Source organism: Dermacentor variabilis, chromosome 2, assembly GCF_050947875.1.
Source record: "Dermacentor variabilis isolate Ectoservices chromosome 2, ASM5094787v1, whole genome shotgun sequence".
Taxonomy (NCBI): Eukaryota; Metazoa; Arthropoda; class Arachnida; order Ixodida; family Ixodidae; genus Dermacentor; species Dermacentor variabilis.
Window position 1 is genome coordinate 125844552 of NC_134569.1, and position 15220 is coordinate 125859771.

General features: G+C 45.8%; 1 protein-coding gene across 1 annotated transcript in view; it reads right to left on the reverse strand.

Moving 5' to 3' along the window:
* The window catches only part of LOC142572655 (4-pyridoxate dehydrogenase-like), a 47420-nt gene extending 33410 nt beyond the window's left edge, over window positions 1-14010 (reverse strand). Inside the window, exon 1 of the mRNA XM_075681925.1 lies at window positions 13670-14010. Within this exon, the coding sequence (XP_075538040.1) occupies window positions 13670-13850 (181 nt within the window). The 5' untranslated portion in view covers window positions 13851-14010. The remainder of the gene's footprint in view (window positions 1-13669) is intronic.
* Window positions 14011-15220: the final 1210 nt, after the last annotated feature.

The window sequence follows — 15220 nt, forward strand, 5'->3', positions numbered from 1 at the left end:
AGCCAGGCAAGCCCAGTGTTGACAAAATTTTAAGGAAGGCATATTGAGCACCGCAATGGAGTGAAAGTTTTTTTTAATTTTACGAATGGGTGAGTCAAGCGAATAGCACGTGTCGATACTCTGCAAAATTAGTTATAACTGGGTTTTAAAAGTCAAGCATGATAGCATATGACCTGAATCTAGCGGTCGCAATGCATGTTACGACTGGAAAAGCGAAAGAATTGGGCCACTTAGTCTCGCTCTCGTCTGGCCACGTGTCATTTCATTCATGTATAATCACTTACGTCCAGGTGACTGGACAACTCCAATCAATTTTTTTGCAGGTACAACAGAATAGAATAGACGCAAAATGTGAAATTCCATCACTATTAGAAGTGAGTAATGAACATAAGGAAGCGAATCGGTTCGAATCTGTTATGACTACTGATGAAGGTGGGAACTTTATTTTCTCATGAATAACATTACCCCTAAGAATTCAGCCAACATTGCTAGCATGAAATCGGGAATTCTTAGGGAGAAAGACCAATCAAGAGCACGGGAGAAAATGTCATCACCTGACTTTTCTTCACATTTGGCGCATCTATAGCAATAATATAGCATTTATCGCAAGGCCCATTAAATGATATTTTTGGTGCCTTCTGCTCCCTCGAATATTTCCGTTAACACGTTACGGCAACTAGATGAAAACCCAGCATATGTTCTTTCTAAGGCGGAGGGATCCAACCGAGTAAAAAAATGTAAGGTAAGAACTACAACAATAATATTATATTTAAAACCTAAGTGTAATTTTGTGATCTCACAAGAATAGTGCGGGTTACATAAATGTGTTCTGACTTTTTCTTCTCTGTGATATACACAACTTCTTTTGTGTATGCCATTAAAATGCATATTTTGAAATGCGACCTACGTACATGGACACACTTTAGCCTGTCTGTGTAAGCAGATCGATTGTACGTGTTACTTAGGTAGGTCGATTACATAGTAAATCGTATGTACGTAGGTTGATTGAATGCTGTCGTCATTCATTCGCAATTACGCCGACATTATCATGCAATCGTCGTCAGTGCATCAACACACAGTCGTCATCATAGATTCCTCATAGATGGTCAACGGCCGAGAAGTTACGGTCTCCGTCGATCGTCTGAAGCCTGCCTACTTGGACTCTGACGCTCCAGCCACTTCTGCTGTCCCATTCCTTCCCGACCAGGCAAATAATATTACCACCACTTCCTACTTCCAGTCCGACTTGCCGCGTACTTTTCGCCCCAGCGCCATCCGCGCTTCGCCATTCGTCCAGCTCACGGCTTCATCGCTAGAAGGGGTTAGGTTAGAGGGGTTAGCGCACTACTACGTGCCACAATGGTCCGGTTCCAAAAGACGACGACGACACGCCCAGCATGCCGTGGGAGTGGTAAAGCAGCGCGAAAGACATTGACGAAGGAAGGACGCGTGAAACATACAGGCGCTACAGCACCTGACTGTTTCGCATGACAGCAACTGTATGCGCCTCACGTCGTGGCATCGCCCATGTCTTTCGCGCCGATCTACCGCTCCTAATGTCTAACCAACTATAGATCTACCTTCCGTCCACGCCGAGGAACTTGGACAACCTCTTCGGGCAACACCTGGTTGTCCAAGTGATCGTATACCTAGAAAGACTGCTGCGATTGTCACGCGAATCGAGGGCAAAGGCACAGCGTATGTTCTTCGCACTATCATATGTGCGCACGCAGATAAATGTTGCACTGAACAGGTGTGCCAATATAACATAACCTTCAAAACGTCCTATTTGAGCACCTGTTCACAAAGCACTCGTCGCGCGTTTGTGTACATCGGCTGCGTCAATTCATAGCCGCATGCCACACTTTGTGAAACGTGTACCTATATGTGGGTTGAGGGCAGCTAATTGCGCTTACGGATAACACTTGACGTTTGGCACTAGGGAGCGCTGCGCGAGGCCTGTGTCAGTAGTTCCTAACAGTTCATCGTTTTATATTGTCACGTGGTCGTGACGTCAAAGAACACAGTAGCAATACTGTGAAAGGCAAAAACTAGCTTTTATTGGGCGAACCTGTGCCCACAAAACAGGCTACACTTAAAGCACAACGAGAGCGGCGAACACAGTCGGCGATCGTCGTAAATCTGCTCAGCGGGTCAAGCGCGTCGGCTTTTATAGAGCAGTCGTCGAATGTTCCAGACTAATCGTTCGGACCCGCGTGCCTTCCACAAAGTTCTACACCATTCGCGTTACGCGATGAAATCAGATAACACAAGGTTCGGCGACAACAGACAGCCGGGTAAAAGCATCGATAACTTTCCAGAAACGTCGGATACATGCAGGCGCGTCCCTCGCTGTGCGATTACAGTTGTTAAGCGGCGAAACGTGGTCGCCCGATAAAGACAAATACACGTGTCAATACCCCCCTCTTAAAAAGCATCGACCCGATGCTGCAAACAAACGAAGGTAAAAAGCACTCGTAGCAAAGAAAAGAACAAAAATGACGAAGTTCGTCAGCGTCCGTAAAAGGGTTTAAGGCGCACCATGTGGACCACTTAAGATCGTGCGCGGCGCTTCTGTGAATGCGAAATGCCGTCTGGCACGACCTCATAGTCCAGAGCGCCAATACGTCGGATGGCCTTGTAGGGTACGAAATAGCGCCGGAGTAGTTTCTCACTGAGTCCTCGTCGGCGTATCGGGGTCCAGACCCAAACACGGTCGCCAGGCTGGTACTCGACGAAGCGTCGTCGGAGGTTGTAGTGTCGGCTGTCGGTCCTCTGCTGGACCGACAGCCGACACTACAAATTATTATTATTATTATTATTATTATTATTATTATTATCTGCGATGATGTATCTGAATATGACATCCTCCACTGCCTTGCATCTGCAGGCTTGGAGTGGCGCCTGACACCGGCGAAAGATGCCGAGAGCGAGTGGGGCTATACTAATCCAGCTACAGCCAAATTAGGAAGGCCCACTAAGCTTGAACAAAGACACTCCCTCACCAGAAGAGGAATTGGCCTCCCTGGTGCAGTATTCGGCCACGACCTCCCCAATGAAAGCACCTCCACCAGATATCTTACGTAGGAAGACACAGACGAAAAGCTATATACAAGTATATTTACAAGGAAATATGCCGCACTTGGCCAAGAGGCAACCGCCCGCGCTAGCCTCTGATCGTCGTCGTCGTCTTCTCACTACTCGCCTCTTCGTGATCGCTAATACTGTTCCGTAGCAATATCTACAATTAACTCACGGCCCTCGGTCCCCAGCAGCTGCGGAGCACCTGTCCAAGACAGTGGTCAGACCTGTAACGCAGCAGAGGGTGCTAAGAATCTCAGGGTCAGGACAGGCCGCCAATGGAAACTGCACCTGTCAACCTTTAATTGCCGAACTCCGTTGAGTGAGGCTAGCTTAGCAGAATTCCTTGAGGAAGTATCAGACATTTGGTATATCATCGGCCTTAGTGAGTGTAGAAAAACTGATGATGATTATACATTGCTGAATAACAGCCATGTCATCTGCTATAGAGGTCTCCCTGATAAGAAGCAATACAGAGTAGTATTCTTAATCCATAAGGACATAGCTGGCAACATTGACGAATTCTACAGCATTAATGAGAGGGTAGCAGTAGTCGTAATCAAACTTAATAAGAAGTATAGATTAAAGGTAGTACAAGCCTATGCCCCAACAACCAATCACGACGATGAGAAAGTAGATCAGTTTTGTGAAGATGTTGAATTAGAGATGAGAAAAGTGCAAACTCGGTATACAGTAGTAATGGGTGGCTTCAATGCAAAAGTAAGGAAAAAGCAGGTGGGTGAACAGGAAATCGTGAAATACGGCGCCGATTCTGGAAACGCTAGAGGAGAGGTGCTCGTAGAACTTGCAGAAAGGAATAAGCTGAGAATAATGAACACCTTTTTCAGGAAGCGTAGCAACAGAAAGGGGATCTGGAAAAGCCCTAAGGGGGAAACAAGGAATCATATTGATTTCATACTTTCTGCCGATCCCAGCAAAGTGCAGGATGTACAAGGGATAGGTAGGGTAAAGTGCAGTGAACATAGCTTAGCGAGGGCTAGGATTCACCTGAATTTGAACAGAGAAAGAGTAAAATTGGTTAAGAAGAAACAGGTCAACTTAGAGGCAGTAAGGGTAAAGCAGACCAATTTTGGCTGGTACTTGCAAACAAATTTGCAACCTTAAAATAGATGATGATGAGAACAGAGTTAATGAATGAAACCGTAACGAGGCTGGCTTCAGAGGCACCAAGGCAACTAGTAAGCAAGCTCTCCCAAATAACAAAGGACCTAATAAAGAAACGATAAAGAATGAAAGTGTCCAACTCGAGAAATAATATAGAATTCGCGGAACTGATGAAACTGATCAAGAAGGCGAAAATAAGTGATATTCGAAATTATAACATGAGAAAGACTGAGGAAGCCGTAAAAAATGGACGCAGCCTGAAATCAGTGAGAAGGAAACTTGGCATAAGACAAACCAAGATGTATGCACTGAAAGATAAGCAGAGTAATAAAATCAGCAATCTCGAAGGTATAATAAACCTAGCGCAAGAATTCTATACTGACCTGTACAATACCCAGAGGAGCCAGAACTTCATTCAAAACGATAATGAACAGGATACAGAAACTCCTCCTATAACTAGATATGAGGTGAGAAGGGCCTTGCAAGACATGAAATGGGGAAAAGCGATAGGAGAAGATGGAATAACAGTCGATTTATTCAAAGATGGAGGAGAAATAATGATTGAAAAACTGGCGGCTCTCTATAGGAAATGAATCGACCGCAAGGGTCCCAGAAAACTTGAAGAATGCAAACATTACACTAATCCACAAAAAGGGAGATGTTAAAGAATTGAAAATTATAGCTCCATTAGCTTACTCCCAGTATTATACAAATGATATACCAAAATAATCTCCAATAGGATAAGGGCAACACTAGACTTTAGTCAACCAAGGGAACAGGCGGGCTTCAGGAAGGGATTCTCGGCAATGGATCACATCCATGTCATCAATTAGGTAATCGAAAAATTTGCAGAGTACGATCAGCCTCTCTATATGGCTTTCATAGATCACGAAAATACATTTGATTTAGTAGAGGTACCAGCAGTCATAAAGGCATTACGTAATCAAGGTGTACAGACCGCCCACGTAAATATCTTGGAACATATTTGCAGAGGCTCCACAGCCACCTTAATTCTGCACAAGTAAGAAGATACCTATAAAGAAAGGGGTCATACAAGGAGACGCAATCTCTCCAATGCTATTTACTTCGTGCTCGGAAGTAGTATTCAAGTTATTAAATTAGGAAGGCTTAAGAATAAGGCTGGAGGGCGAATATCTCAGACTCCTTCCGTCTGCCGATAACATTGTTCTATTCAGCAATACTGCAGACGAGTTACAACAAATGATTGAGGACCTTAACAGAGAGAGTGTAAGAGAGGGGTTAAAGGTTGATATGCAGAAGACAAAGATAATGATGAATAACCGGGCAAGGGAACAAGAATTCAGGATCGCCAGTCAGCCCCTAGGGTCTGTGAAGGAGTACGTTTACCTAGGTCAACTAATGACAGGGAACCCTCATCATGAGAAGGAAATTCACAGAAGAATAAAAATGGGTTAGATCGCATATGGTAGACATCGTGATCTCCTGACTGGAAGCTTACCGTTATCATTGAAAAGGAAGATATACAATCAGTGAATTTTACCGGTGCTGACATATGGGGCTGAGACTTCGAGACTGACAAAGAAACTTGAGAACAAGTTAAGGACTGCGCAAAGAGCAATGGAACGAAGAATTCTAGGCATAACTTTAAGAGACAGGAAGAGAGCGGTTTGGATCAGAGAGCTAACGGGCATAAGCGACATTCTGATTGACATGAAGAGAAAAAAATGACACTGGGCAGGTCATCTAATGCGTAGAGTAGATAACCGTTGGACCATTACGGTGACAGAATGGGTACCAAGAGAAGGGAAGTGCAGTAGAAGACGACAGACGATTAGGTGGCGCGACGAAATTAGGAAATTTGCGGGTGCTGGCTGGAGTCGGTTGGCGCGGGACGGGCTAATTGGAGATCGCGGGGAGAGGCATTAATCCTGCAGTGGACATAAAATAGGCGGATGATGATAATTCGCTTACACTGACAATCATCGTCGATGGTGTCTGCACAACCTTTTTTTTCCAAACACCTGGCAGGAAACGAAGCAGCACATGCTGTCGCCCGAGAGCATACCAGCTGGGATTTCCTGCCGCACGGTCTCCGGAAAGCGACGAGGGTGGAGGACATTCTCATCAACTACGCCGTAATATTGAAACATTACCGACTGGAAAGAAGAATATCCTCTACCACATCCAAAATTAAGCAAGGAAGAAGCCACCGCCCTCAGCAGACTGCAAACGAATGTGTATGTCCATGGAATTATCATGCACCGGATGCACCCCACTAAATTCTCATACTTATGCCGATATTGTGATGTACCAGACACCCTCCAACACATGGTGTTGGTGCGCCCACAGAGCGAGAAAAACAGTCAGGATGATGCCTCAGAACCGTTACAAGCGGTCAAAGAAACGTGGAAGGCAATGTTGAAGGCACAGAGCTTGGAAGATGAATGAATGAATGTTTGATGTCTAGTGGCGCAAGGGCCAGGTGTGACCAAAGAGCGCCATGCCAGTGTTGGTGAGTTCGCAGTGGACTGATGGGTTCTGTGAAGTTAATGATACGTGGCTGTAAAGGGGCCTAAAAAAGGCTGACGTAAATTGCATGAAATCTACGTGTAATAAAATTATGAGAATGATAATTGACGTGTACTATGAACATTAAAATGCATTGAGAAAGAATGATGCAATATATAAAATATCTGATTGTCTAGAGATATAAAATTGTCTAGAGCACTACTGCCTCACCGGGGCCCTTGAAACGCAAGGACCTAGAGGCGTGTGCTATGTAAGAAAACTATCGTAGTGGCATCCTCTGGAAAGAGGACGCGCTACCAAATGAAATAGCTTGTAACATTTAGCACAGCATCTTTCAAGAAAGCGAGGAGTGTTTTGGTCACAAAAAGCGGTTCTTCACCAAGAAACATAGCTGGGTGCAGCGGGTCGCAATGGCGGTATGCAAAACGAAAATGTTTCCTCCTGTCTCTTTCGCCTTCCCGGCACTCCAGGGAGGCATGGAGGACGGTCAGCCTGTCGCCACATCTACGGCAGGTTGGAGGCTCGTTGCAGGTCAAGAGAAAGTTATGAGTGTCAAATGTGTGCCCTATTCTTAATCTAGTGAATAGGACATCTGTTCTTCGTGTTTTCGTAGTTGGGTGCCAGAAACCTAACTTCGGCTTGGTTAAGTGAAGCTTATTATTCGTTTCAATGTCCCACAATCGTTGCCAGTGGCTTCGCAGTTTGTTTCTTAGGAAAAGCTTCATGTCTGTGGCAGGGACAGCAGAAGAACGAATACCCTGCGATGCCATTGATTTGGCGATCTCGTCGGCAAGCACATTACCTTCAATGGCCAGAGTGAGTGAGTAAGAGTGAGTAAAGTTTATTCAAGACATGGCTTCTGTACTTTTGTCGAGAAATGAGTGATTTTACAAGACTTAACGAGTCTGTGAATATGACTGCTCTGCCAAGTTCTAGTTTCTTCATATGTTTTACTGCAGACAGTACAGCATAGGCTTCTGCAGTGAAGATACTTATTAGTGGGTTTAACACGTCAGATACAGAAAAAGAGGGACCAAGAGCAGCGTAAGATACGCCAACAGGTGATTTTGACGCGCCTGTGTAGAATTCGCTGCAGGAGTACTTCGATTGAAGTTCACGGAAGTGCATAGCAATTTTGAGGTCAGGAGCGTGCTTTGTGACCTCTGCAAAGGATATGTCACAGTATATCACATGCCATTCCCAGGGCGGTAATAAATCAGCTAGAGATAGGCGATGTTCGAGAAATGGGACATTCATTTCTTTGCTAAGTTCTCTTACACGCAGTGAGAAAGGCAATCTCATAGAGGGTCTATTACGAAAAAGTGTTTCACACGTCAAGTCGTTAACTGTTGTGAAACACGGATGTTCCTTATTAGAGCGCACTTTGAGAAAATAATGAAATGAATGAATGTGTGGAGTTTATTCCCGCAAGGGCCAGGTATGTCCAAAGAGCGCCAAGCCAGTGTTGATGAGTTTGCAGTGGCGTTATGACTTTTATGAAGTTGATGTGACGTGGCTGTAAAGGGGCCTTAAAAAATGGTCGCTCTAATATGCATAAAGTATGTGTTATAACATTATGGCAATGACAAAAGACGTGTACTATGAGCATTAAGGTGCATTGCGAAGTAATGATACCATATAAAAATGGTATCATTCATTTCATTCGTAGCGCATCTTCTGGAAAGAGAATGCGCTACGAATTTAATGGGCTTATAACATGTAGGACAACATCATTTTAAAAAATGAGGACTACTTTAGTGTTAAAAAATGGTTCTTTAGCAAGAAACATAGCTGTGTGAAGAGGGACGCAATAATGAATATGCAAGAGGAAAATGTTTCTTTCTTTCATATTCGGCTTTCCGACACTCCAAGAGGACGTGGAGTACCGTCAGCCTCTCACAACATCGACCACAGGTTGGCGGCTCATTTCCAGTAAGCAGAAAATTGTGGGTACCAAATGTGTGCCCTATTCTGAGGTGACAGAATAGGACATCTGTTCGCCGAGATTTTGTTGGCGAGGGCCAAAAACCTAACTGTGGCTTTATAACGTGCAGTTTATTATTTGTTTCTGCGTTCCATATGCGTTGTCAGTGTTGTCGCAGTTTCTTCCTTAAGAAAGGCTTCAGATCTGGGACAGGGACAGCAGCCGTAGGACAAGTGGTTAGTGTTGTGAAGGATGTGGCCATTTTGTCAGCTAGTACATCACCCTCGATGCCTCTACGGCCAGGTACCCAGCATATTACTACGTGTCCATGTGATAGATAAATATTGCATAATAGCGAGTAAAGTTCAATGAGAACAGGGTTTGTATGCTTTTGTAAAGAAATTAACGCTTTTACAAGACTCAACGAGTCTAAATACTATTGCTTGGCAGAGTTTGAATTTATTTATATATTTTACTGCAGACAGCACTGCATAGGCTTCTGCAGTGAAGATACTTGTCAGCGGTTTCAATACGTCCGATTTAGAAAAAGAGGGACCAACAGCAGCATAAGATGCACCAGCATGTGTTTTTGACGCATCTGTGTAAAATTCTGAGCACGAGTACTTCGATTGAAGTTCACGGAAATGTATAGCGATTTCGAGCTCAGGTGCGCGCGTTGCGACCTCTACAAAGGACGCGTCACAGTCTATCACCTGCCACTCCCAGGGCGGTAATGGCTTAGCTGGAGGCATTAGGCGATGTTCGAGAACTGGGACATCCATTTCTTCGCTAAGTTCTCTTGCACGGAGTGACAAAGAAAGTCTCATGGAGGGTCTATTACGAAAAAGTGTTTCGCAGGTCAAGTCATTTACAGTTGTGAAACACGGATATTCTTTATTAGAGCGCACTTTGAGAAAATATGTGAAGCTGATGTATGTTCGCTGAAAATGGAGTGACCACTCGTCTGATTCTACATATAGACTTTCGACAGGGCTTGTCCTAAAGGGGCCATTGGCGAGGCGGATACCCAGGTGGTGGACGGGGTCTAACATCTTTAGCGCACTTGGAGCGCAGAGTGATAAACTGCTGCACCATAGTCCAGTCGTTATCGAACTAGGCTCCTGTAAAGATTCAATAAACACTTCCTGTCGCTACCCCATGTTGTGTGGGATAGGACTTTAAGTATGCTCATTTGGCTTAGACATTTTGCTTTAAGACATTTTATGTGTGAAATGAATGGAAGCCTGGAAGATCAGCGAAGTCTGGTGGACCGGGCCCGGGCTGTGGCATTAGCCAACGGCTTTCTGGACTTTGAGAGCCACCTACCTAGGGCAAAGAAAGAACACTTTCTCGCTGTTTCTCACAATAAACTTTCATTCCTCCACCTCCTCCTCCAAGGACATACAAGACACAAAAATATTACCGTATTTTCCCGCATATAACTCGTCTTCTTATATGCCCCCCCCCTGCACCCTCCATTGCAAAACCCAGAAAGAAAGAAAAAGTCTGCGCGTGTAACCCCCAGAAATAATGCGTCCTCTACGCTTACTTAAATATTGTTCGCACGTACGAAACGACACAAAAATGTATCTACAACAACGCGTCTCTTCTATGTCTATTCTCGCTTGTGTTGCTTCGTCTATGCTACAAATTCTCCACTATGAACAGTGTTTCTTGCAGGGAACTGTACGACGAGCATGAAGGCCCTTTATTGCCAGCATGCCTGAGCTCCAGCAGTGACAGTCTGCCGGTCAAGACGTGCGTGTGAGGATTACATGTGCAGAATCTGCCTCCAGCACCGAATTCAGCAAATTATTTGGAGCGGTTACAGACTGAAATACTTTCCTACTGCCCATATAAATTCAAACGTGAACAATTCTAAAACTATACTTCAATGCGTTATTCCGTTTCCTGCACCTTCGCATGTATTTACAGAAGTGGCTTAAATTCAGGCTCCAAATGGTGCACTTGGCACTACTGCACTTTTAGAAACCGTTTACAGAGGGATTGCACATCGAACTGTCATGTAAGTATGCGTGACAGGAGAGCTGATCAGATTTAAAGCGAAGCCTTCCTGCCGACTTAGAGGCACTTTTCGCACGTATAGGGACTCTAACGTCGAACGCCATCAACGAACGGTGCAGCGAAGTAGCCTGCCGTTTCAAGAATGCAAAAGTTAACAGAGGGAACTCTAGCGTTAGTTTCTACGGGAGCTGCAAGCAGTGTGATTAAGCCAGTACGAGAATAATAGTTCATACATGGATTTGCCTAAACTTCACCCTTTTCGCTTCAAACGGCTACAAAACAATTCGACAACCTTCAAGTCGCGTTACCACATGGACAAATACTCACTATTTCCCTGAGCAATCTCATATTGGACCAGCTTACCTAACAGTTTTGTGTGGTAATGCCTTAGAGTCTTTGTTACCCAAGTTTAAACCTTTCATTTCTATTCATGATTGCCATTTTTTAACCTCTTTAGCCACTCTTGCAGGGGCCGTTTGGACCTGCAGTATATTCAAATACTAAGAAAACTCAGTTTGCTTCCGCTCTGTGAAGGCCGACAAGCGAAGCTGTAATGTGGGCCCCTTAGTGGCGAACTGCACCTCCGCCACGGGTCGGCCCGGCATTGCACCATCTTCGGGATCGGCTCACGTATGGGGAGTGCTTAACGCCTGCTTCACCTCGGCCGCGGTCGGCCCGGCATTCCACTATCTTCGGGGAGTATGGGGAGTTTTGTGTCTACACACGGACACAATCCTGGGGGAACTAGCCTTTAACAGCTTCGCTGTAAAATTGGTTACGTCATTGTGTTTCTTAATTAATTAATTAATGACGACGACGAACGCGGGAGCACTGGCACGACCACGTTCGCGCTGTGGAGCCAAGAGGCGCCACCGTGCTAGCCGCTGGAGCCAATCCTGATGATAGTTTTAACACAGGGAAACGATTCTGGGGAAAGTAGCCCTTAACAACTTCCCTGTAAAAGATCACCGCCCAAGCCCTCCATACAGATGACTAACCAGCGAGGCTGAAATGCGCGGCCCCGGTGTTTATCACTCGGTTTATACAGACGGTTCATTAGAAGACGGCTTGGTAGGCTGGCAGATCCTCAGTACGCAGTAGCTGCTTGCGCTCGGCTGCGCGAGCCTGTTCTTGTGCCCGCGCTGCAGCATCGGCACGGCGTAGACGAGCTCGTTCCCGTTTCTGCGCGCAGCGATGCTGATAGAAAGCTGGCTCCTCATCGGGAGTACGTATGACGCGTGGCCCATCCGTTTCGGAGCCGGAGAGAAACTGCTGCGCGCGCGCTCGGCTACGATGGCGAGCAATGACGTCACTACTGGCGCAGCCAATCGCGCGCCTCTCTTTCTCTTTTTCGCGCATGCGCACGGGGTTGCGCCGGAAGTGTTTTCGGCGTACAGGCGACAAGCGGACGGACAGACGAATCGGCTAGCCATATGCGGCTTCGCTGTAACATTTACTAGAGGGAACTCTGGCGCTAGTGTTCACGGGAGCTGCAATGGGTTGAGCCAGCATGGGAATTAGAGGAAGTATGTGGATTTGCCTAGACTTTGTTCTTCTGGCTTCAAGGGGCTTCGTGACTTTGTAAGCTCGTCATTTTCAACAATGTACTGCCTAATAAACAATTAAGTAAACATTATTAAAATTGACCGACGGCAGGATTCGAGCCCTGGATGTCCAGCACAGAGGCTAGATATTGAATTACGGCACGGACTCATGCATTGAAAAGCGACATTCAACCCATTTATTAATTTCTCGTGGGCAAGCCAGCACCTTGAGATGCTTGGCGCGTTTCGATATGGTCACACCGACAAGCTGAACCGTTGCAATTAGTAGCAATTGTGCGTGTTCGCAGCATCTTCTGCACTTAGAAAAGTATAGATTGCCCTGAAATTTACGACAATGAATGTATACAAAGCGTAATAAACGAATCCACAAGAACGTCCGAATCCACAAACACGAAGGTCAGACAAATCCATGTACTCCATATCATTCCATGGTGGCTCAACGATTGCAGTGCCTGAGGTAACTCTAGATATATGTAACGTACTGTATGTAAATATGTGTATATGATGTCAAGTCTGTCTATAATTCACTGAAAATAAAATAAGTTCTTCGTATAATATGTCCATCTTTGCTACTAATACTTGTACCTCGAAAACCACACTTCATATATACACACACACGCATGGTTCATCAGCCATTGACACCAACAATGGTTCGGTTTACGCAGTTGTCAACTGGAGTTGAGTCTGCCCGTCCTTTCCTATACGCGTTTCAATTTATGCCGATGGCGCATGAAAGTTGACCGCAGGTTTTGCGAAGCCACCAGCACCTTGCTATCTGGGACAACCGGCGTCAGCAAGAACGATAATCGCAAACTTTTTAGCGAATGTCTTTCTTTTAGCTCTCGACATACCTTCAATGAAATCAATTGAAATAGCCGGGTGTGAGGGACCTGATGTGCCACCGAGTCACTGTACGAAAGGTATGCGGTAACTGATGGTACATTCGAAGAATCGTTTCAGAGTGCTGACACAGTGTTCTCATGATAGTGTAAAAAGAGGTAAACTGTACTACACACTCAGAAGACTAGCTATACTAAACTTGAAGGACGAAGGAAGAACAGTGACGACAGAACCGACAGAGGCAAACACATAGAACCGCTATTCAGTCTTTGTTAGCTCTATAGACCGTGCCTGTGGTCACGGTAAAGCTTACTTACTTCATTATACCACTTTTTGTCTTTCGCAGGAGTGCTCGAAAACGACCTCATTATTTTTCCGACGTGCACCTTTCAGCTCTTGCCCTCGCTCTTCTTTAAACATAAAATGGCTGGTTTTTAAGACTTCTGTCGGCTCGTTCGCACCGATGCACTCTGAAAAAATAAAAAAGGAGGACAAGCACAGAGGCGCGCTAGTCCCTCGCTCAGTCCTCCGGTCCTCATAGTCTACTTCTATGCAGTCGTTCCGCTAGGCCGTTTCGCTAAGCCGTTCCGTAGCTCACCAATGACGTAGTCGTACTGCTTCTGCAGCACTCCCAGCTCGTAGTCCCGGAGCTCGGGGAGGTCGGTGAAGGGCACGTGCACCACCAGGTTGATCATGGCCAGCAGCAGACCCACGGCGTTGTGTGGCGCAGCGCCACGGCCCCACATGGCGCAAGACAGGGCGTCCAGGTGCCCGCTCATGTTGGCGCACTGTCTTCCAGCAGCGAAAGAATGGAGTGTCTTCTGGCGATGCCTACTTGTAGTGCCCTGTACCTATCGGCATTTGAGGAGGAGAGAAATAAAGGGCGCCTGGGCGCCCATTTCGCCGGTCGCCGAAGCCTGTCCTTGCGCGCACCTGTGCGGAGCATCGTTTCGCCTTCTCGACGCACGCACCGTAACAACGATCCTGGCTGCAATTGGCTGGCTGTGCCAGCTGTGGTCTCAGTCGCGAGCCGCTTTTTCTTTTTTTTAAGAAAGGCACCGTACAGGGGTGGTGGGAACGTTCGGCAGCACTTTTATAACGGAGAGGGAAATAAAAGTGATATCGAGAAAATTAAATAAAGACATGTTGGCAAACTAGACAAAGCGCAGCAACGAAGTTAACCGAGCTATGGGTGTGTTTTCGTAAAAGAAAGAATAAGTGATACTGCACAGTCATGTTCAAATTGGGACTGCGTCAGGCCTCTAGTTATCCTATAGCGAAACAAGCTGCAACGAGTTAGAGGGAGCAAACGGCACGTGCATGCCAGTCCGAAGAAGCGAGTGTTGCGGATGGTGTAAGAGGGTTTTAACTTACAGCAACGATAATTATTTTGTGGGTTTTCTTTTCTTTCTTTTTTGAACCAGCGACAGTGATGAGATCTAGCTTTACAGCGCATGCGGCTCTAGCATCTTGCTATACGTGCAAGCAGGCTGTAAAAAATTGTAGCGCCATCATCGTTCCGCAGTGCATAAAGAGTGATGTGTTTGCAAAAGTCAGCATTCGTCCAAACAGTAACGGAAGAGAACAATTACTTATATTGTTGGTAGAGTTGGAAACATATATACCCTTGACAAGAAAAGGAAAGGGAGAAGCAGGCTTGCAACCGCCACCGGAATCTGCACAACGCCTGTCTACTCCTCACAAAGGAGGAGACAGAAAATAAAAATGGAAAATAGGAGGGGAAGAAAAAAGAGAGAAAGAGCCAGATGACCAATGTCAAAGAATAAAGCGGAACATAGATGGTACAGGTCACACACTCTAGGTCACGCTACTAGAGAATGTTAAGATAGAAGAAAGTATGTCTGAGGGCTTGTGATTGGAAAACAGCCGAAACCGCTATACATATAACGCATAGTCAACGGGAAGGTAAGTCAGCGTTTCGCTGATACCAGGGACAATGCACCTCAATGCAACGGGGCTATTACGTGAAACTGATTCAGGGCATCTTACTAGCTATTTAGATGCTTCTAGGAGCGTCATATTTACCCGCCGTTGTGTCTGAGTGCTGCGGTGATGTGCTGTTAGTCACGAGGTCGTAGTTTCAATGCTCGGTCGTGGCTGCCCGCTTTCGCATTGAGCCGGTATGCAG